The following is a 22,307-nucleotide window of genomic DNA, read 5'->3' as shown; positions in this document are numbered from 1 at the left end:
GACGGTTGCTAAGGCCGGGGGTTGTGCCGCAGTCAGACACGCAGACGGTTCCTCCCCCGAGATCTGCCCAGACGTGACCCTCTCAGGCGGGGACAATGACTGATAGACTAGCCAAGAGCAGGAGACAGATCCACGGGCACTGAAATTGGGCCACATCAAATAAAATGAAAGGGCCCCCCCATCTTCCTCTCCCCAGAATTATTCTGTGTCTTGGCTTTATTTATCCAAGGGCCGGGCTCTGCGAAGGGCCACGCTCGGCTGTCAGCAGAGGGGAGCAGCTGGGACCAAGAGGTTGCGTTGCTGCTGCAGAGGCTGCGCTGGCACCAGGAGTCCCTGCTGGGACCTGGATCCAGCCTGGCATCGCCCCTGGTGCACCCCTACCTTCGGTGGCCACCGAGCCGTGCCTGGCAAGAAGCCAGGGGCTGGGATCGCAGCAGGTCCTGGAGGTCTTCCTTCATGCCCCGGCAGGGAGGGAAGCCACGAGCCCAACCTTCCCACCCTGCTCCCGTGCAAAATGGGATCCCCTTGCTGTCCTTACATCCTGCAGAGCTGCTCCTGCGCAAAATGGGATCCCCTTGCTGTCCTTACATCCTGCAGAGCTGCTCCCGCTCGCAGCGGAGGGAAATTTCTAATCCCAGCCCTCGCAGCCCAACCCAGCCCGGGGGCTGCTCCCCTGCACCCGGGGGTGGACGCTGCCCTCAGCCGGCGGGGTCGAGAGGCAGCTGGGACAGGGGAGGGGGACAGGGACCCTTCTCCAGCTCTGCCCCAGGCTTCCGACAAGGTTTGGTGCAAGTCTCAGCTTTTCTCGGGGTACAACCAAGCCCCCAGCTCTGCCCCGGCTGGCGGGGAGCAGCGGTGGGCACAGGGAGGTTACTCAGGGACGGCTGGACCCGTCCTGCCCGCTGGGACCTTCCCACCTTGCCAGGCATCGCGGTGTCACATCACCCGAAGTGACACGAAATGCAGCTGGAAGCACCGAAAGCCCCAAGAGCTGAGCAGGGCTGAGCAGCAGCCGGGGGGTCCCCAACTTCGGGGAAGCCACCGGGCCATGCCTAAGCCGACAGTGCCACCTGCTGCCATTGCACGCCCGTCCCCGTCCCGCACCGCGGCGCCGGGGACAGGGACAGCACAGGCCCCCGCTGGGGAAGCCACAGGTTTTGAGCCACCTCCAGAGGTGCTTTCCTTCCTTCGAGCTTCTCCCAGCTTCCATGCAAAGCCCAAAGCGCCCACCCGTGCACTTCGCGGGGTGCTCCGCGCACAGACACCTGTGCGGCTGGGGGCACAGCCAGCCCCACAAGAGGCACCCCCAGCCCCCCCACACTCCGTCCCTCCATAAATCCACCGCGGTGGGCCGCGTCCCTCTCTCTCACGAGCAACGTACGATAGGAGACACCCTCGGGGAGCCTGCAAAGTCAATTATAATTTTTTATTAAATATACATCCTCTCTTGGCACAAATCTTAAAATATATAAACATTATATAACAAAGTGTCTTCACTGCAATAAAATAGAACTCCAGATCCAAGAAAAGCAGTCAAAAATGACACACATACGTACACGCACACATTGATGGTGAGGACACGTCTTGACAAAAGGCATTTAACAGTGTTTGTGCTAATTATATGCATAGACCACACAGGCAGTGAAGGGTGCTGGGAAACCCTGCGCCACACGGCATTTAGGGGGGAGACGGGGGTAGCGGGAGGAATCAGCCCCTACAATATTAAGAAAAAAAAAAAAAAAAAAAAAAAAAGGCTGTTTTGTAGGAAGGCCACCTCCTCCTCTGGCCCAGGCCAGGCAGGGAGGGTGCGGAACACGCGCCCCGGCTCTCTGCAGAGCCCAGGTACCCAGTCAGGCACAGGGGAAACGCCGTGGGATGTATCCCACCGCCTTCCCTCCTCCTCCTGCCCGCCCAGGACCGGCTCCGGACTCGCACGGGGCTGCCACAGTGCTTCTGCTCAAGTTTCCTTTCACGCCTCACCTGCTTTCCTGTTACAGACTCCAGAGAGTGAAGGTGACCGTGCTCGAGTCCTCCTACACGGGAGGCGGTAAGAAGTTAGCAGAAGTACCACTATTTTTCCACAGAAGCCATGAAACTGTTTTTGGAGAGCACCCCCGGAGTACCAGTGCTGCAACACGCTCCCCACCCCGCGGCTTTCGGTGACTTCGTGCCCCAGGAGGCTGCGACTCCTCTCCTGATCCTTCCACCGCGATCCTGCCAACCACCAGCCGGCTCTGCCTTCCCGGGGAACGGGCAGAGGCCTGCAGGGGGCACGCAGGGCAACACGGGGGGCAAGAAGGCAGCTCAGGCCCCACCTCTCACATAGTCACTGCCCCAGCTGAGCCTCGGAGCCCCCCGGAAGGCCCAGCTCTCCCCAGCATCCCGAGGAGGTACCGCACGAGGAAACCGCGAGAAGCAGCCGCATTTCACAGCTCGGGAAGGAAAGGCGCTAGGAGAAGCAAAGGTGCTAGGCTAGACAAATGGTTCAAGAACCTTTTAAAAAAACCCCTTCTGCCCCATCACCCAGTGCCTTTAACTTCTTGCCCCCCCCCCCCCCCCCCCCAAAGTGTCCCTGCCCGCGAGCGGGAAGCCTATTTGGGCTGTTTGGGCATCGCTTGTCAAAAGCCGCAATTTTATCATTTTTGGATGCATTTCGTTGGACCTGATTTTCTCGAAGTGCTAGTGCAGGACTACAGGTGCAGAAGCAGGGAGGGAGGGGGAGTAGACAAGGCAAAAGTAAAAAAAGAAAAGCACAAATTAACGTTCGAATGTTTGGCGGTAATGCATTAAGGAACAGTGAGAAATACGACTTGAAAATAAAACCAAGGAATTAGAGAAGAATAAAATGAAAGATTGGGGAATTCGGGGTAGTAAAGACGTTCTCAGGAAAAGAAGGACCAGAGAATATTCCCATTAGACTCGTCTCCCTTCTCGGAGCTAAAGGCAATAGACCTCCTTGGCCAGCACACGGGCACCCTCCCTTTCCAAACCAGCATGCCCAACGCTCCTCGGGCACTCATTCCAGGCAACAGAGACCTGGAACACATCTCAATTCATGCAAGGATTAAGAGAAGGGAAGAGAACACTCTGTTTCTCCTTTTCTACATTCAAATCAGAGAAGGGGGAAAAAAAAAAAAAAAAAAAAAAAAGAAAAAAGCTATTTAAACCAACCCAAAGCAATAACACACAGTTACTCTGAACACTTTTGCCCAAGAAACAAAAGCACCAAAACCATTACAGACTGAATTCAAAGGTCTGTCTCTGAACAAACGCTCAGCCTGCAAAACTTGGAAGAAACGTGTTTGGCTAAAACTCCGTTGAATTCAGATCAGGGGCAGCTGCTAACTAAGGAACAACTTCTCTGAGCCCACGGCTTCCAGGCCTGGCTGCGCTTTCAGGGCTTGTTTCTCAGCTCAGAGTCGCCAGGCTCTACGTGAGCCGGCCGCACCGCGTTTCGGCTGCAAGGTGGGCGACGCCAGGGTCAGCCAGCCAGAAGCTGCCTCCTCCACAGGCTTCCCCTTCTTTCAATACACTAACTACACTCCTGACACGGCAGAAGGTACCCTGCCCTCCCATTCAGACCCGAACAAGGGGCCAGTCATCCAGTGTAAATCCTTTCTCGGCCAGGACCCAGGAGGAATCAAGCCACCTCTGTTGCCATAGGGGTTCAGTGATGCTCAGCATCTCGTAAGACAAGGTCTGCTGCGCTCGCCTCCGAGATCACCTACCGTAGTGCGGAGCAAAGGAGCCCGCTCTAACTTGGATGCCACGGTTCAGCTTCCTCTCGTCTTCACGTAGCACCCATGGGCTGTGCAGAAAGGACCGCGCTTTCAACCGGCAGCCTCCAAGCAGAGAGGGAACGTGGCATGGATTACACACACACACACACACACACACACACACACACACACACAGAGTCAGCTCCCAACACATCCAGCTGCCGGTCCGTACCTCACTTTTGCGGTAGGATGCAACTGCCTTAGTATTTCCTCACTGGGCCAGACAGGATAAAGGCAAGAGCAGAAATAATCGGCTTCTCCATTGGAGAAAAGAAATCAGAGCTCTTGCAAAGGACTAAACAAAGTTTCACCCGAACAAAGCGAACAGCTAATCACCTTCCGTCAGCAATGGGAGCAAAAAAATATACAGAATTCATGGCTATCACCTCTAAAGACTCTTAAAACAACACCACATCTTTAATTGCAAGGTAACTCAGTGACTGCAGTCAAGTTTCACAACAGAAATCATGATTTGTGGGCTTGGAGGCAGAAATTACTGAGGTTAATACCCCGCCCATCCACAACCATTAAAGGATGATCGATCCCACGTGTTCTGGGAACTACGTGCACACTAATACTTCGGTACGCTGGCTCTCCGCCACGTCCACAAAAATGGAAGCGTAGGTGCTCGATTCCTAGGGAAATATTTGGCATTAGAAGCAAAATAGTGCTCCAAAGAACAAGTGCAAAGACAAAAGAAAGGAGAAAGCTATTTCTACCAATTGTGCAATTAACTCCATTCCCATTAATAAAGCCCTGACACAAGGCTCAAACTACAGCGGTTAAAATACACCAGAGAAGGACAGCTTTTCAACTATGCCTTATTTTTCTTTTATACATTACAGACTACATCAGCTGGAAAGGGATTTTTAATCTTGGTTTATGTAATCTGATTCTCAGAGAAGTCTCAATTTTGCTGTGACCTCCCTTGCACTCCACATTTAATACAGGAATGGAACATAAAACAAAACCACCCCCCAATCTCCATTTCCCTGAAGACGGATTTGAAATAGAAACTCTGAAAGGGACTTTGCCGTTCATTTTCAAATTGCAACTGGAAACAATTGGCACTATATGTAATTTCTGAAGGGTTAATACTGGCTGTGGAACCCATTCTCCCAAGGACCCAGTTGGTCCAGAAGAATTCTAGGAATAAAAGCAAGCGGGCTTAGATGTGGACTCAGGAACGGAGGTGACAAAACGTACACAGCAGGCACCAGAAGACAAGAAGGTTGTTCAGAAGCAGGACCAGCAGCTCGAGCCCAGGCTGCCTTCCCCAGACGCGAGCAGCCTTCCCGGACAGCTAAATCACACGGGCATCTTGGAGATGTTTGTTCTTGCATCGTGCACAAAAGCGGCAACAATAATACTGAAGGATAAAACTGCTTAAATTCTAAGTATGTAACATTTCCTTTTCTAGTGCATCAACACTACAGTCTGCCAAACCCCTCCAAAAATGCTGCCTTTAAGGCCGTGACAAGAAGGGAAGGGTTTGGGTAGCCCGAAAGCACTACTGCAGTTCCACTCCATCCAGTCTGGGAATCCAGGCACAGCCTCTACTCAACAACATTGACAACAAACATGAGAATTTGATTTACAAAACCGCTCAAAACTCTCCTCCCCTGCTGTCTCCAGTCTTTGGTAATCTCAGAGGGGACAGAGCAAACAAGGAATATTTTATGCAACTCAACCCAGAAATGAGAAGAAGATTTGAGAAAGGGCAGCTTTTCCAGCCGGAGCTGACATTCAACTTCCAGACCAAAAGAAGTGACCTGGACCTGTTAAATCCTGCTGCGTCCCGTTTCAGGGAGACCAATGCTTACAGGTCAGAGGAATCTGGAATTCCCTACAGACTAACTGGAATATTGCACTTGGCCGACTGCCTCCAGCTGACACGTGGTCAGTAAGTAAGAACTGCCGACCGGGAGCCGCAGTCACTCCCCAGATTCAGGGGTTCGTTCCAACAGCACCGAGCCCCGTCTTTCCTCATCCACCACCTCATCTGCCCACAGAGCCCAGGTGAGGAGCCAGCAGCAGCACGTGTTTGTTTGAGAGGCTCCACTCCTGGTACCAACGAGTAAAACAGAAGGCTGAGGCAGCTACTTCAGAGGACTCAGTTCTGTGGAATTGTAAGGAGAATTTTGTTTAGGAGAGGGTTAGTTTCAGGTTGAGGTCTCCAAATAACTCAGAGGCTCGTTAAAAAGAAAAAAAACCAAACAATCCACCAACAACAGAAACAAACAAACAAGAAAGGTAAGTTCTCAGCTGCAGGAGAGCATGTACAAAGTGAGGGAACGCTAGCATTGCTCTTTCTACACGTGTTGTACTTTTCCCCAGCAAGGGCTGTGGGGATTAAGCTACTACCTTTCAACGTTAGTGCTGTGCTGTAATTTACGGAGAAGGATCTGCGTCAGGTCAAAGGTTGTGAAGCTTATTCCCACTGCAATTGGACCTTTGACCCAATTCATGCTGAGTCCTTTGTACAAGCCACGGATTAGTCCCTCTTCTCTTATAATCTCCTGCATGGTGAGAAGGATGGAACTGTACGTGTGTCCCATAACCCCCGCCGTCTGCATTCGTCGGCGAACCACATCCAGGGGGTAAGAAGCTGACTGGCCAATCAAGCCCGCACAGGCACCAAACAAAAGCCGCTCCGGAGGGGACGGCTGCGATTTCCCACTGTGATCTGGGAAAGAGAAAGTAAGCAGAGTGGAGAAAGCTCCTTGTAATAAACACATGCTTAAGGTCAAGTGGGCTGAGAGCCAGAGAGTACTGAGTGCCAGAGCTCCCGAGATTTTGTTCCCAACTTGGTTGTTGGCTGACTCGGTGTGTAACCAAGTCCTTCTGCACCCAGGACTTGCACCTTCTTGTTCCTCTGCAAGACAGAGATGCTGCTTTCCTCCTGCTGGCCGCCTTCGTAGTCTGGAACTGGAGAGAGGGAGGCACAAGGCATCCTCCACGAGCACACAACCGTGCAATTGGCCTCAAGGCCAGGCAAAGGACTTGCAGCACTCAACTCAAACATCTCAAGTTGGCCAAAAGCCTACACCATTTCATTTGAAAGCAAACCAAGTTGCCTTTACCTGCATGTAGTTTCTTCAGCGTCTCATAGGTGAAGAAGCTAAGCCCAGCATACGGAATCACTCCAAGGATGGTTGGTGTAAATCCTCTATACAAAGTCTTTAATCCTTCCTCTCGGGATATTCGGATGAAGACGTGAACAATATTGCTGTACCTAGCACGTGGACACAGGAAAACCAAATCTGCGCTGGTTAGTGACTGCACATACCAGTAATATTTGCAACAGGACTTTCTGAAGGATCAACAATTAATTAATTCCTCTCTGAGCTCATCAAACAGCTCACAAGGGATTTCAGAAGCCTGTCTGCAAACGGAGAAGCCAGTGACCGGCTCTCCTACAGCCCTACCATGACATGCCATCCTGTCTGTTAGATCTCCTCCGGAGGCATTGTGCCAGCTGGCCTCCCAAAGAACCAACACACAGGTTTTACTGGTGAGGTCTTTCGGTATCGATCTCCTTCCAGCCCCCGGACTAATGAGGGCTCTGGTCATTTAATCAGTGCTCAGACCTCAGCAGTAAGAGGTTTATTACACCAAAGGCTCCGAGCAAGAAGTGACCCAGAAAATGGGAATAAAGTCATCTGACCTTAAAAGAAAGTTCTGCGTTTGTGCGTGGTGCTTGTACTTGCTTTCGTTAGGCACTTACATCTCCTTCGGCGTGACAGCCATTCGAGCACGGACCATATCCAAGGGGTAGGTTAACATGGCAGCCGTTGTGCCTGCCAGAGAGCCAGCAATGAATCGAGGAAAGGGTGTCAGCGCTCTAAAGTAAGGTGAGAGAAGAGACCAAACAGATCACCTGGAGATGGAAATACTACCTGGCTTTTGAGCATGGCTCTACTCTACCTGCTACTGAATTCCCTTCCCTGCCTGTGTACGGAAGAGCTGGGTGTGGGGGGGTTGAAGCAGCCGTGGTTTGCCACAGCCATTCAAGACAGAGGCTTAGAGAAAATCTCTGTTGAGGACAGCAAGCCTGACTTGGGGTGTCTCAGACACTACATGCCCAAGAGCAAGAGGCTCAGGCCACAGGCACGGCTCAAATAACAGCACAAGGCTGGATCTCGTTGCTTCTCCTGCAAAGAAAAGCTCTTTGTTTTGCCTGCCCACTCTCAGCACAGGGAAGCGCTAACTCAACGTCTAGGCCACTTCTTGCTCACGCCTCTAGAAGACAGGGTCTTCTCACAAAGATCTCCCCTGTGCAAGACTAGATGCCCAGCCCTTTGCTTAGACCCCTCACACACCCTGTTCTGCAAAGCCTTCATGAGAGGGGCCGGGACAACTCTGTGCCACGAGCTTTCGCCTCGGCAGGCCTGCACAAAGCAGAGAAACATGCTCCCTTCCCTACACCCTACGGTCCCACAAACTGCTCCAGCCTCCTCTGCAAGGATGAAAGCCACGCCGCATCTTACTTTCCCTGGAAGCCGTAGTAACTCCCCAGGAGCTGCTTGTACTCCTCGTGCGCGCAGAACTGAATGGCAGCGTAAGGGATGACACGGACCATGGTGGCTGAGTTCCCCCGCCAGAGACTCCAGAAGCCTTCGTTGAGGTAGGTGCGATAAATCAGCCTGTAGGCTTCCTGCAGGCAACGGATCAAAGGTCAGACAGGGAGATCATGATAAGAGGGACTCCAAACAATAGAGGGGGAAAAGGTGACCCTACAGCTTAACCTCACCAAACCCTCCTTCCCACCCCAACCCCAGCACGCTGATAGCAGCTGTTTACGCTGGCAGCCCTGACTCCAGAATAAGACAACTAAAACCTCTTCTCTGGGGAGACTGAATCAGATACATCAGAGTGAAAAAGAACCAGAGTCAGGAAGACTGAGTTTTACACTCAAGACATCTTCATTTTCCCTCCAAGGGAAAGGCACAGAGCTGGATTGCTGTTTGCACAAGCCGTTTCTCAAACCAAATTCATCTTCTTAGCGTAAGACAGAAACATTTGGATCACACATATTAGCACAGCACACATGGATCAGCCATAAAGCACGTGCAACAGAACGTTCAGCAAGCCATGGCAGCGACCAGCTCCCAAATCCAAATTTCCTATAGGCTCTGAAACAACTCCAATTGCGGTTGGGGGAAAGAACACCACTAGAGAAGGTCTAATAAAACAAATCCCTGAGCGATGACACATTTATTGTCATCTCGCAGGTAGAACCTGCAACATGAATGAGGAACGAGGCCCCGCCGTGCCAGGCACTGGACGAAAACATGAGCGTGAAAGAGCACTGTCCTAAGGAGTATTATAAACGATACTGGTTCCAGTCTTTCCCTCTATGCTCTTTCACTACGGGTGATGCTAACAAAACCCAAGCAAGAAAGTTAAACAAATACAAATCAAAGGTGCTGTTAGGGCTATTACTACCATTAATCAAACACTTCAGGTCAACGGGAGACAGACACATCACCTCACCTTGGCAGAAAATCTTTTTGAAGACACTAAAAAGAAAAAACGAGCATTAGGCCTTGCAGTACATTTAGACAGATCAAATAAACCATACAGGCATTTTATCTAAGGGATAAAAATAGAAGCAAAAGAATTAATGCAAGAGAAAATAGAGATTCTTCCTAATAAACAAAGACTTTCCACAGGTAAGTGCTCCCAAACTCTCTTTAGCACATAAGTTCATTTCTCCATCTACTGTGTCGTGGTTTGGGCCTCAAATCAGGACATACTGTTATGAAAACCCTCAGTTTCTGTCACACTTCTTACTTTAAAGCACTAAAAATAAATACAAAATAAATTTTAAAAAAAAAAAAAAAGCAAAACTGCACCGACTACTTATTTTAGTGGAGCATTTCCATGCACAGGTTCCAGCCTAATGCCAGAACGCAGCAGAGAAGGGGTCTGTTTAGCGAGGCTCCACGCAAGAATGGTTTCATCCTAGCAAAACTCAAATGAACACTCGGGTTTCTTTCCTTGCATCCATTCAAACTGACAGCATCTCTTTAACTAGGTAATACACGAGGCATTTGGAAGCGAGATTTATTTGGCATGCAGCAGCTCTGTTTTGTAACATTCCTACAGCAGGAAGGCAACCCAGGCTAAAGCCCGAACAGCAACGCTAATGAAACATGGTTCCAATTAAGTGTCTATTGCAGTTTCTTTCAAACTCCTTTGAGACTTGTAACCTCTCGAGTGTATCAAACAATCACATGCAAATACATTTTCACCACGTTGCTCCTTTATGCAATTCAACACTTTCTTTTTTTCTTTTTTTTTTTCCTTTTTTTTTTTTTTTAATAAAGAAAAACACCTCAATAACCAATCGCAGCTGGAATGGAAAAGAGCTCCTATCCCTCTCCCACAGGAAAATTCTCCAGTCTCTAGTTCAAGGGACAAACTTCCTAGCTCATATGACCCAAAGATGCTTTCCCTCCTCACAGACAGGGAAGAGGCCCCAGAGTGAAAGCCTTTAGGAGAGCAAGAGACCAAGAAACCCATTAGATACGAAGAAATTGGTCAGAACAGCCAAGCTCTAATCATATCCTTTAATGGGCCAAACCAAACAGGTCTTTTTATAAACGTAGGCTTGTACAGATGAAAGGTGATTTATACAGACAGCTGTTGACTCACCCCAGTTCTGCCGTTTCCATCTCACCTCTGATCCTGACATTCCCAACCTCAGATGAACTACAGGGTTTGTTTAGGGAGAAAGCACGGCACGTACGCAGTGCTGCACGAGCATCTGGCCGTAGATGCGACCCCAGCCCGCGGCCAGCCCTGGCTTTAGCTCCCTGCAGCTTCACCTCCCCGCTCCATAGCCCTGCTATTCCAGGCCTCTCTATGCTGAGAATGAAAATCATGTCAAATGAAAGTCAATTCAAAATTAAATCTCATCCAGGGATTAGATTAAACCTACCCAATTCATTTAATCTGGGACGTCAACCAGATTTAAAATTCTTGGCCTTACCAACTGTCCACTGCATTAACTGTCTGCGGCTCTTCCCTCTGGGACGATGAGTGTGGCTCACAGCTCCCACACTGGAACAGGGGAACCACACAGAGCCACGGTGGGGCTGAATCCCAAACCCCACAAACCGCGTGAGAATTTTCTATTCCAATTCGCTGAATTTCATTTCCAGTTACACGCTTCCCGGGTTCCAGGAAGGGCTTTGCGACACAAAGCTGGGTGCGCCAGCTTCAATGCCTCTTGCAGGACTTTTCAGCATCAACTTCGACTCGAACCAAAACAATTCAGCTGCAGCACAACGCAACTCTTAGTAGAAAAGACTGCATACATTTGAGCAGGGACAGCCTTGCATCCAGCCTTTTGCAAGAAACTCAAACAGCTCAATTACCTCCCTCCAGTGGCACATCGTCTCCTCATATTGCTCCTTTCCCCTCCCTACCTTACTTCTCCAAACCGAACAGACACAGAAAGCCAGAGTGTTACCAATCATCCCCTCAAACGCTGCCTTTACAAGGTCTATTTACTCCACGCTCCAAAACTCTCCTTTATGTCACAGAACGTGTGGCCAGCCAACATCCGTGAGCCACAGGCATTGTCCCCAGCCAGCAATACGTGCATCCACGCTACCCTGAAACAGCAAAACTCTTGCTGACTACCATCAGACTTGGATCCAACAGTACGGGCCAGATGCACAGCTGACTGAGACCTGCAATAATCCTAACGAGAATCAAACAATAGGTTTTTTTAGACTCGATTCACTGTGGTAACGTCACAGTTCTGTCTGCGTCCTGCCAGGTCTCTGCGGGCTGAAGGAGAGCAAAGCTGGAGAAGGGTCTGGCTGAGCAGATCAGAGACGCTGGTTCGGATTCTGCTAACAATAAAGGAAGAGCATTTTGCAAAAGCCAACAGGACTCACCTTGAAACATGATTTTTGTCCTATCCAGTGGAGCTACTGCGGTTTTAGCAACAGCACCAGCCAATGCACCAGACATCAGGGAGTTGAGTACTTTCTTTTTCTCCTGCTTATCCTGGAACAAAGCATTGCTCAGTGTGACACAGTCAACCCTACGCAAAAGTTGTAACATTTTACCTTTGCTACAGAATTTACCCCCTCTCAAGGACTTGGGTCAAAATTCAAAATTTCAAGCACAATAAATTCCTGGTCAGATCATGAAGAATAAACATTAGACTTGTCTGCCAAGATCTTCTACCTCTTACATGTACCGTTTTCTCCCTATCCATATTTCTACAGCTAAGCCACTACGTCCCCATGATGTCGCCACGTACAGAAGGGAAATTTCTCTCTTGCCCTCGCGTGTAACCCACAAGCCCTATTTCCACATTGTTCCCAAGATCTTAAGAGTAAAATAAGACAGGTTTCCTACTATGATAAATGGAATGGAAGAGTTTTTGTTATTGACATTCCTGCCACAGCTCGTATTTATAAAGCAGCAATCTTTTCGTAACACATGGGCAGAAAGCAAGTAAATGACTTAAAATCTAACACCATGAAGGCTACGGACTGAAAGACAAGGCAAGACAAGGCTTAAGCATGTTAACTTTTGATATGCTTTGTGTTTTCATGGAAAAGAGGAGTTAACATTTTTCTTTTTTCAAAATGTTTCACAGTTAAGAAGTTAATTTTTATTTCCACAATACGTGGTTCAACTTTCCATTCCAATCTCTGCCTGTTTGATGCTAAACGCAAAGGTAGCCATGCAAAGGCAGCGCTGTGTGAACTTCAGCCTGAGTTTTGGTCCAAATCAGACCAAGGTTCAGCGCCTCTTCCAGTGTTTCTTGCAGGAGTCTCGTAACAGCAGCAGGAGCAGGGAGACCGAGACTTATGGCTCTCTTCCAGCGCTGCCACTAAAGACATAATGAGACATAACCTTGAAGAGGGAATGCAGCCCTGCCTGCCTGTCAGCCTTGAGCGATGCCCAACCTCTTCCCAGAGGGCTGGAACTGCTTGGTTGTCCTCAGAGAAACCAAAAGCTACACGTTGCGTGGCTTGCACATACACTGCAGCTCTTTCAGGACCAAAATCCCACGGAGCTGTTTATTTTCCAGAGTAGCCACGCAGCTCCTCTCTCGAGCCCACCGCACAGACCCAACCATCTCCTGCTCTTACCTCTGACGGGAGATGGGTTGATGTAACTGGCTCCGCATCCTGCCGTTTGAAATCCACTCGACCTTCTCTCACACCATTACCCATACCAGTTGCACTTACAAGTGGGCAGAAGAGCTACGGCTCCTAAATTGAACACAACACAGCAAAAAGTGTCAAAAGCAGGAAATGTGCAGGTGATAAAAACCTTGTACAGGAAGGAAAAGTGACCTACTTCCAGGGCCATTTTCAGTAGGAAAACCCCCATCCCAAACCCCCAGCTGAGGAGCATTTCCAGGATCCTAGCACCACTTCCTCCCTAAAGGTGCAAGTGTACGTGTGTGGGGGGGTACTTTGGTGCTGTGCAAAAACCACGTCAATCATATTGACTCTTTCCAGCCCGCCAGGAACTCAGCTACAAGTTACAACATCAAAATATCCATAGTTTCTAGAGAGAAGCATCAGAACCTGCTCTGTCCTCTTCCGTTGCTTACAGCGAGGAATTGGGTTGCTACTGAGTCTGACTGCTGAGCGTCTAGATATCGGAGAAGGCGTAGAGAAATTTAAAACCCAGCCCTGGAAAATGGGAAAAAATAGTCGCAGCAGTAAGTCCCAAAAGCCTGCCATAAGCAATTGGAGGTTATTTTAGGAAAGAGATAGATCCAATGCCTCACACGTGCCATAAAGGCTATTTTGATGACGCTAGCGATTTGACTGAGAGCAGCACATCGGTGATTTTAGAACTCCCTTTTTTCGCAGTTGTGGCGCACATGTGCTTGTAGCCAGTGAATCAGTGCAGTTTGCACAGATGTTTCTTGCTGCAGTACATGCTCTCACGTGCCTCGTGAAGGGCAAGGTCAGTCTACCCTTAGCTGCAGAGTATAAGCGCAGAGATAATGCTTTACATAGCAGCTATCGCTTTAGCATCTAACTTCTAATATTTCTGCTTTTTACAATGCAACTTTTTCAACATCCAGAAATGAAAGAGCTGAAGTTTGAAAAACTTGAGTTGGCCCAGAAAAGCGGCCTCTCCGAGTTCTGAATCTATTCCCAAGTGGAGCGTGTAACTACAGAGATGGGTTTTCTAAGCAACAAGCCCGCTCCGATAGCCGCATTTCCATTTCGTCAGCTTCCTTTCAAGCAATGTGGTGTTAGGAAATCTGAATTCCCAAATTGCTCCCCAGTTCTGCCCCGGCCTTCTCACGTGTCCTCCAGCAAGTTCCTTCACCTCTGCCCCGCTCTGATGCCTGGGAAACCTCAGGCACAACGGCTCGCTTACTTTGAAAGGCCATCTTAAGACTATTTTTTCCCCCCTTTTTAACAATCTCTAGATATTATATGCTTGTCAGCACCTTTCATACTTGCTGACCTATTTATTTTTTTTTTTTTCCACCCCATATCGCTCTCATAAATTAGTGCCAGGCTTCACTTTCAAAACCCCCTTGGTTGCGGCAGAGATATTATGGCAAAGGCAGAGACAGCTCAGCCGTGGCTGTGCTGGTGCGTGACCAATTTGCGATGATGAAGCTATGCGTGACCCACGCTCCGTCCGAGGCAGGACAAACACACCCGGGTATCTTTAACGCCAGACAGCGCTCGCTAGTGCTTCGGGAAGACACGTATCAATGTGTTTACAACTCCTGAGGGTGTTTTCCAAAAGAGGAGATCGCAGGATGTTGCTCAGAGAGTAATAACTCAAAATCTTAATGAAAGATAACGCCTGATAGTCCAAAGCACGACCTAAACACCATCAACGTTCTCACTTGAAAAGTTCTATCACAGAAACTCGGTCACATCAAATCACGTGAACAAAAACTCCCGCATGGATCAAGACCAAAGATGATTCATAACACTACAGAACAGAGTGTTTCATTAAGTTATTTTGAAGAACACAGACTGTTGATTATTTCTAATTTTACCTTCCTTTCCTTCTTATCTCACATACCTGGAAAATGGACTGCAAACCGACGCCTTTCAGCAAAAGCATGAAAGAAATCCCAGGTAGAGACATTATCCCTGGCTATCTCAAATAAAGAAATGTAGCTCACAATCTCAGATTCGTGTCTCCCAAAAATAAGCCCACAAAAATAGAAGTGATGCTAAAGAGCTTAGGAATGCAATATGCAACTTTATTTTAAAACATGATTTTGAAAGACGATTGAGAAAGAGATGACTAAAAGGGAATTTTAAACACTAAACTGATGTTATTAAGCCTGGACGTATTTTAGAACATGCGCATGCACAAAGATGATATCCATTTACTCAACAATATTTCCTTTGATCTTATTCGGGGATATTATTCTTTTATTTTTAGTGCCCAATGCCCTGATCTTACAAACACCTGTCTATATGCTCAATTTTACATATTAAAACTGCACACATGCTCTATATAAATATAGGCCCCATTCTCGCAGAGGTTTAAATGTAAAAATAGCATATATTATTTTTATTCACACTTGCTCTCTGCAAAGCCACACAGCTTTATTTTATTTTGGAGCTGGGCCGGATTCTAAGGGCAGCAAGTTATTAACCGAATTCTGACTGTTATGACCAATGATGCACATTGGAGCCACGGAGAAAAAAAAGCTTTGCTTTAAAGTTTCAGTTTGGATTCCTAGTGCTGCCGGGCCATTAGAAACCAGACATTATATAGCATACACAGCAATCTGACTCGCTCATTAAGTAATCCACTCAAACCCAACATGGAGCAGCTGGATATTTTTTAAATCCTTGTATTTGGTATTGCCCTGTACACAGCCATTACTTACGTTTCCAAAGCCACGGGAAACAAGGAAAAAAATAGCTGCGGATTAGATTGATTTTTTTTTATAACACGCTTCTGTCTTATTTATATTGTAGTTACACGGGTCCTTGTCACACATCTGGATCCAGACTGCTCAGCACTACATGCTGTAGAGCAAACCGTTCCCCGAAGAGAATATATAATCAGAAAGCAAAATTGCTGGTGAAGGCGAGTTCAAAAGTTAAAGAAGTTTAATGAGTAACATACGCTGTGCTTTTACAACAAAATTCATGAGAGTTTATTGAAAGGACAAAGCACTTGCTCCGGTATCCAGTTTCAACTCCATCAGAAAACACTGCCTGTAACTGAGCCGTGCTAATTGACAGTCCCAGATTAACGCTTATTTACCAAGCTGGGAAAGGGGGAAGCTCAGGCTCTCGGTTTCTGGCATTTTAGACAAACCGATGGACCAAGCTGCAGCGCTCTGGTTTGAGCCCTGGGACTCTTTCGAGGTATCCTGCCCTTGTTCTAGCAATCGCAGAAACATCTGTGCACCAAAACAAGCCCCATTCCCCGCATACCAGGGGATGCACAGAATACACTCCGCGCATTAAAAACCAGACCATTGTTAGTGGTCCCTTTCCATTCTCCCAGCTCTCTCTAGCGGCACTTAATGAATACCTGAGCAAGTTCAATCAAGCTGTCAAATTGACTCTCTGACAACTCAGACATTCCGCTTTTCTTGGTGGTGATTTTGATTAAAAGGACAGGCGAGACAGAATCAAGTTATTCAGATGATAAAAGCAACCCACTAGGAAGAACGCCTTACAGGCAGGTGCCAGTTCATCGCCCAAAGCGGGTGGGGGTTCAGAGAAATACCAGCTCCGGCTGTCCAAGCCACTTGTGAATCCCATCGTGATGCTGTATTTCAGCTGCTTCATTTGAACATATTTTAAATGACAATAATTAGTTCCTCAGCAGAAGAGCCAACGAGTTTCAGAGACCAGCAGCACAACTCAAAAACAAGCACAAATCCTCCAGTCAGGGGTGTGTACAAAAATCACACTGCTAGAAGTGGAGGCTTGCAGATAATTATGCAGTTCCGTATTTCAAAATTAAATCTTATTTACAAGTTTGACTTCACATCATTATGGGACAACCTGCCTGAAATTCCTCCTTTGTGTATTTTACCAGCTACGCGCGTGGTTTTTCTACAGCAGATCAACACCACCAACTTCCAGGAGCCTCAAAAAGGAGGAGACCTGGGGTTTGCACAAAAATCAGCGGTGATGGAGGCAGAAATCGCACGGCGCGTCCTCTCCAGCCTTCACTAACTCCCCAACCACTCCCATTCTGCCAACACCCGGCCAGACCCGAAACTACCTGTCCGTAGAAAAATACCTTAACTACAAAAACAGACCTAGTCATTACAGTTTTCACATTACTACATAGTCAGAAAACAGGAGAAGCCTGGGCATCCAGCCCAGAGACCTGCTTGCAACGTGTCATTACTGAAAAACATGTTTGTCTGATATTCTCTGGTGGAATTTAGACCTGTCACAAAACACTAAGATTTCTGAAAGAACATCATCTATCCAGCAGGAACAGCAGATACGCTGCAAAGCAAACAGTCGGCACCGGCAGCTATCTGAATCCAACGGCAGCTCTTCGCTAAGAAATGTTTGCTTTTTCCTCAGACAACCCCAGCAGTAATTACAAAAGCAGCCGTGAGCCCTGGCCATGGGAGCGCCCTGACAGACAGGTAATGGCAAACCCACAGAGCTTCAGCAGCAGCTGCTCTGACTCCGTGCCCACAAGACGTGCTGCATCCTATGGCAGAAGAGACTCAGTCCTGCTAGCCACTTGTCTCTAATCCTTCCTGAAAACGAGGGGATAAAACAAGGCACGTACAGAAACGTCCAAGACTTTTTTATGCGGTAACTGGGAGCGGTGTACAGCACACACCACACTCACAGCCATTACTGTCACGCCAACGGGGGTGAAGTCACAGTTCACCTCCGGGGCAGAATTTCAATTTCATTCAGGTAAAGTCACTTGTAGAACTCCATGCAGACACGCCAGCTTCCCTCCTTACTCAACAGCTACCCAGTTCCTAATTCTTTTTTTTTTTTTTATTATTATGTTGTTAACATCACTAATGAAAGCCTATAATTAAATTAGGAAAAAAAGAAAACCCAGAGAGTTCCGGCAGAAATTTTCACACATTTTCCCAGGCAGGCTGAAGTTAAACAGCACCCAGGGAAGTTGCTCAATTAGGTTTCCTTCAATTGTTAAACTGAGCAATTGAGCCTGACAGAGAAAGAGATGTGGTAAGAGCCGAGATTACTGCAGCCTTAAATTCACCCTTGGAGCAAAAGCATCACAGAAAAAAAGGGCTGAAACACTCAGAAGAGGGGGATGAACTATAACTAGATGGCCCCTTGAGGTCCATCTTTGCCTTCCAGTTTGATTAAGCCATTAAAAATCAAAACCAGATATGCCCTGCAGACTCAACTCTCTTCCGTCGCGTTCATCTTTCAGCTGCATACAAATCTGATCCCAAAACATTAGCTATGAACAGTCCATTGCATTTCTTCCTTTAAAGGTCTGCACGGAAACTGTTAGCATGATTTGAAAGAATTGTTGACTAAAGACTGACTAAATTACAATATCTGGAAGAGTTTAATTTTATTTTATTTTTTTTTTACATGCTTTCTTAGCTCCAAAGTACAAAACAAATGCTCCTCCTGCCTCCCTCGGCCAGATGTAACACAAGTCTGCCAATAAAACTGAGGATAAAGATACAAATTCTTTGCATGGTTTTAGATTATCTGACCTGAATTAAGCCAGTTGCCGAACACCGAGAAATGGTTAAATGTAAACCCCTGCTAGCAAAGCCGCTGTGTTATTGAGGAGCCCAAGAGTCGCATTTTGAGCTGAGCGTGGAAGGAAGGCGCGAGCCACGCAACAGAGAAAATCTTGGCAAGAAAAAAAACAGTGCTTCATTTTCCAGTTGCTAAAAGGAGACTGTTGCTGGGAACACCTCAACTCTGCTTTCCACAGCCAAAAACTGAAGACGGGTTCTTATCTGCAAGACAGATAACAGCTTTATCTGCGGGGGCCGGAGCACTGGCACAAGGGGACTGGGTGACGGGGGCCACTGCTGCACCCACTCCATCCGTCAGCCAGCGACCACCTTCCTCCGGGAACAGAAGGCAGGAAAACAAGCAACCAACCCACCACACACACAAAAAAAACCCCAAGCATCCTCCCAGCTTGAATACTTCTCTCAAAAATTATTTCTCAAGGGTAACGTCATAAAGAAATGGCAATAAAATACGATATATGACCCCCTAAGTCAGCAGGCTCCTGCAGGCCCATGCAAATACAAGCTTTCCCATCAGTGGATCCTCGATATAGTCACCTGAAGGTCACCGCGGGCACACACGAGGTCCCAAAGTGACAGATCCCAGCACAGATGAAATTTCAAACAGATTATCTGAAATACAAGCAACCCCCAGTCAATACGTGAGCAATCTTTGCCAGAAACTATTTCAACACAATAACAGACAATTACAATCCCTGCTCTAAAACGCCAGCAGTTTAAATTGCCTATGAAAAAAGGAAAACAGAGAACTAAAACTTTCCATCATTAAGCAGAACGACCCACGCGTGTGCCAAGCAGGTGTCATTTCCTAATGGCAATGCTTTCCACATTGTACGGAGTCATGCTAGACGGCGAGTTACCCACCCCACTGTCTGCTGTACTCGCTCCAAGTTGTACAAAAACTAACGCAAAGCATCAACTCAGCTTAACCAAAGCACTGCACATTACAATTAAGTTTGATTACCTTATGGGAAGCGGGGCCCAGCAGCACTAACGCGTGACACGGACACACCTTCATCGTTAACTGCATGTAGCGGATTTAAAGCACAACTCGAGAGGAAAGAATTGCTCCAACACTCATGTATTTCGTGACCTGGAGTAAGCTGTTTGCATTTCAGTTCACCTGTCCATACAACACAAAAAGGAATCTCCCTTGGCAAGACAGCTCCCAGGAATACTTATGCATCACCTGGAGAATAGAGAACAGCGCTGCAGCATGAAGCATCGGTATCGGTTTCACATGAGGAAGGGACAAACCTGGATGCATCTTCCTGCAATTAGCAGCAAAGTTACTAGAAGAAAATTATTCCTGGTTCCTGAGCTTTCTTCTAACAGCAAACCTGTCTGACCTGTACCAAGCCCATCTGCTTCACCAGGTAACCACACACGCGAGGCTGCCTTCGCACTCACGTTTTATTTAACCTCTTGAAGCAAAGTTTAACACAGCCGATATCCCCAAAATGCGCAGTGGGGACTGCCTAAGTCAGTGCACAAGCTACAGGTCAAGCAAAAAGAAATGACTGCAGCTCCCGACTCATACCGCTGTGCTCTCAAGAGCTAAAATTCCCCCGCCTGAAGCAATCACTGGGGCCAGAGAGTTCCTGCTGAAATCCAACGCCAAGGGCAGTCCCAGTCCCCGCTCTGCAGCGGCTCTCGTCAAGATTCACTGGTCCTAAACAGTAATCTTGATTTGCCAGGGGAAAGTAAAATAGGGACTGGGTATCCACAGCTCTAGAAGGATGTAAAGATGCTCGGAGTTACCTAGAATCCAGCCCTGGTGTTTTAGACACCCAATCACACGATTATTTTTAAATCCATTCACCCACAGGTTGTTGGTATGGTTATACCAACCCTCTGGTACCCTGATTACACGCTCTCTCTTCCCTCAGCTGTTTTCCAACACCCACAGACGTCTCTTCTGTTCCTTTACACACACCCCCTTCTCCCAAACTAGAGCCATTTAAAAACCAGAATGTTTTCAAAACACTTTAAATTCATCAAACCACAGAAAAACATCGCAAGGAGCACGCAACCTCCAGAAAAAGCTCCGTAGTTAATGCAACCAGGAAGCATAAGAACCCAACGCAAAAAAAGAGCCACGCGAGGGCCGACTCCAAACCCACTCTACACAGTTTGCTAAATTACCAGCCAATAGGAAAAAACACAATCAACAAACGCAAACACATCTTCAACCCCTCCAGACTTCAGGGGGTGCAGGTTTAAAGTCAACAACACAACGGCAGCATCAACAGCCTGTGGTACAGCCAGTTACATGTTTGCACGCAGCAGAGATGGTGGAACGGCATTTATTAACCCTGCACGATCATTTCCAGCAGTCTTTTTTATGTTACAATTTAAACCCAATTTGAGACGTGTCTTCCATTCCCACATCTGAAGGCAAAGCAAGAAAGTCACCTTAGCTCTACAACTTTTTGCTTATGCTGAGGTGGGAGAGATGCAGAAGGCATCGAGAGATCTGCATTTAACATCTTCCACGCCCTCTGCTATCTACCCCTCAGCAGAGAAACACACGCTTGCCTTGCTTTCAGGTTCACATCAACTTAAAAAGCAAAACAAAAAAAAAAAATCCCATCTAAGCACACATCTGGAGAGACACGTTGATCTGAGCCCAGCTTTGATCACCAGGCTTTGCAGGGAAGAGGAGCCTGACGCGCTCGACAGCCGCCTCACACCTGAGAAGGGGGACGGGCTGGCGAGGCAGCGGGCGGGAGACAGGCGGGGGGGGTAGAAGCGGCCGGGGGGGCAGTGGGACAGGCTGGCAAGGTGGCAGGGCTGGCAGGTGGGCGGGCGAGGCGGCCAGTGGGGCAAGCAGGGGCCAGGCAGACAGGGCAGGCAGCGGGTCAGGCCGGGGCCGGGCAGGGAAGGCAAGCGAAGGGCAAGCGGGGCCGGACGGGCAGGGGAGGCCGGGGCCGGGCAGCGCGCCCCGGGGGCGGGCAGGGCCTCCGCTGCGGTGCCGCAGCTCGGCGGTGACCACGGCAAAGGCCGGCTCCGCTCCCCCGGCAGCGAAGGCCGGCTCCCGGCGCGGCTCCAGCCCCTCCCCCGAGCTGAAGCCCGGCCCGAGAAGCCAGAGCCCCGCCGGCCGCCGCCGGGAGGGAGACGGGGGGCGAAACGGCGGTGACCCCGCGGGAGGCCGCGGCAATGTCACCCGGCCCCGCACACCGCGACACAGCCTGGGGCCGCCCCGGCCCTCAGGGGCGAGGCCGCGGCGACGGGCGCCCGTGGCGGTGTCGGCGCCCGCGGAGGGGCCCAGGGCCGCCCGCACTCACCGGCTCCGCTCCGCGCTCGGCGCCGCCTCAGCCGCCGTCTCCCCGCGGCCGCCAGGCCTCCCCCTCCCCCGCTGCGCCCCCGGAAGGCGGGGCCCGGCCTGACGGGCGGCCAATCACCGCGGCAGGGGCAGTGCGGTGCGCGGGGAGTGGCTGCGCGGCCGCAGACGGGCGGCGGCGGCAGCCAACCGACGGCGAGAAGGGGCGGGCCGCGGGGGGGAGGGGCAGGACCGCACGGGTCGGGGCGGAGCCGGCGGAATGCGCCCGGCGCTGGGGGCGCGCAGATTCCGCGCAGCGCCCGGGCAGCTGGACAGCGAGGTCGTACGTTGTATTTTCCCCATATTAATATATACCCGACCCGTCCCACACGGCTCTGTGCCGTGCCCGGCCTGCGGCTGCCTCCCAGAGCGGCTCTGTCCCTTCCCCACGCCCCAGGCAGGGGTTAAACCCCAGAGACCACAGCGACAGCTCAGCCTTACACCAACACCTGTTTAAAGCAGAAAGGAAATAAAT

General features: G+C 49.2%; 1 protein-coding gene across 5 annotated transcripts; it reads right to left on the bottom strand.

Moving 5' to 3' along the window:
- Window positions 1-1,415: 1,415 nt before the first annotated feature.
- SLC25A42 (solute carrier family 25 member 42) lies at window positions 1,416-21,901 on the bottom strand. Of its 5 annotated transcripts, XM_054182386.1 has the most exons (10): window positions 19,475-19,900; window positions 19,048-19,122; window positions 12,905-13,027; window positions 11,693-11,804; window positions 9,276-9,301; window positions 8,270-8,436; window positions 7,507-7,623; window positions 6,863-7,014; window positions 6,144-6,465; window positions 1,418-4,414 (listed from the first exon to the last, which is right to left on the bottom strand). In XM_054182386.1, exons 3-10 carry the CDS (start codon window positions 12,986-12,988, stop codon window positions 4,351-4,353), a joined length of 1,044 nt encoding a protein of 347 aa, XP_054038361.1. In that variant the 5' UTR covers window positions 12,989-13,027; window positions 19,048-19,122; window positions 19,475-19,900; the 3' UTR covers window positions 1,418-4,350. The 5 variants fall into 5 exon arrangements, with proteins under 5 accessions (XP_054038363.1, XP_054038361.1, XP_054038358.1 ...); XM_054182383.1 differs by lacking the exons at window positions 19,048-19,122; window positions 19,475-19,900 and adding an exon at window positions 21,798-21,900; XM_054182385.1 differs by lacking the exons at window positions 19,048-19,122; window positions 19,475-19,900 and adding an exon at window positions 13,349-13,567.
- Between the last annotated feature and the right edge of the window lie 406 nt (window positions 21,902-22,307).

This window comes from Rissa tridactyla, chromosome 22 (genome assembly GCF_028500815.1).
Source record: "Rissa tridactyla isolate bRisTri1 chromosome 22, bRisTri1.patW.cur.20221130, whole genome shotgun sequence".
In the NCBI taxonomy this organism is placed as follows: domain Eukaryota; kingdom Metazoa; phylum Chordata; class Aves; order Charadriiformes; family Laridae; genus Rissa; species Rissa tridactyla.
Note: the sequence above shows the minus strand (reverse complement) of the source record. Positions and strands in the feature narration are given on the sequence as shown.

What these genes read in the sequence shown, in the direction of transcription:
- SLC25A42 (XM_054182383.1), bottom strand. Translation starts at nt 12,988, where the DNA reads ATGGGTAATGGTGTGAGAGAAGGTCGAGTGGATTTCAAACGGCAGGAT. An exon ending in CAACCCATCTCCCGTCAGAG is followed by an intron (nt 11,805 to 12,904) that starts GTAAGAGCAGGA and finishes GCTTTGTTCCAG; the next exon opens with GATAAGCAGGAGAAAAAGAA. An exon ending in TACTACGGCTTCCAGGGAAA is followed by an intron (nt 7,624 to 8,269) that starts GTAAGATGCGGC and finishes ACCTTACTTTAG; the next exon opens with AGCGCTGACACCCTTTCCTC.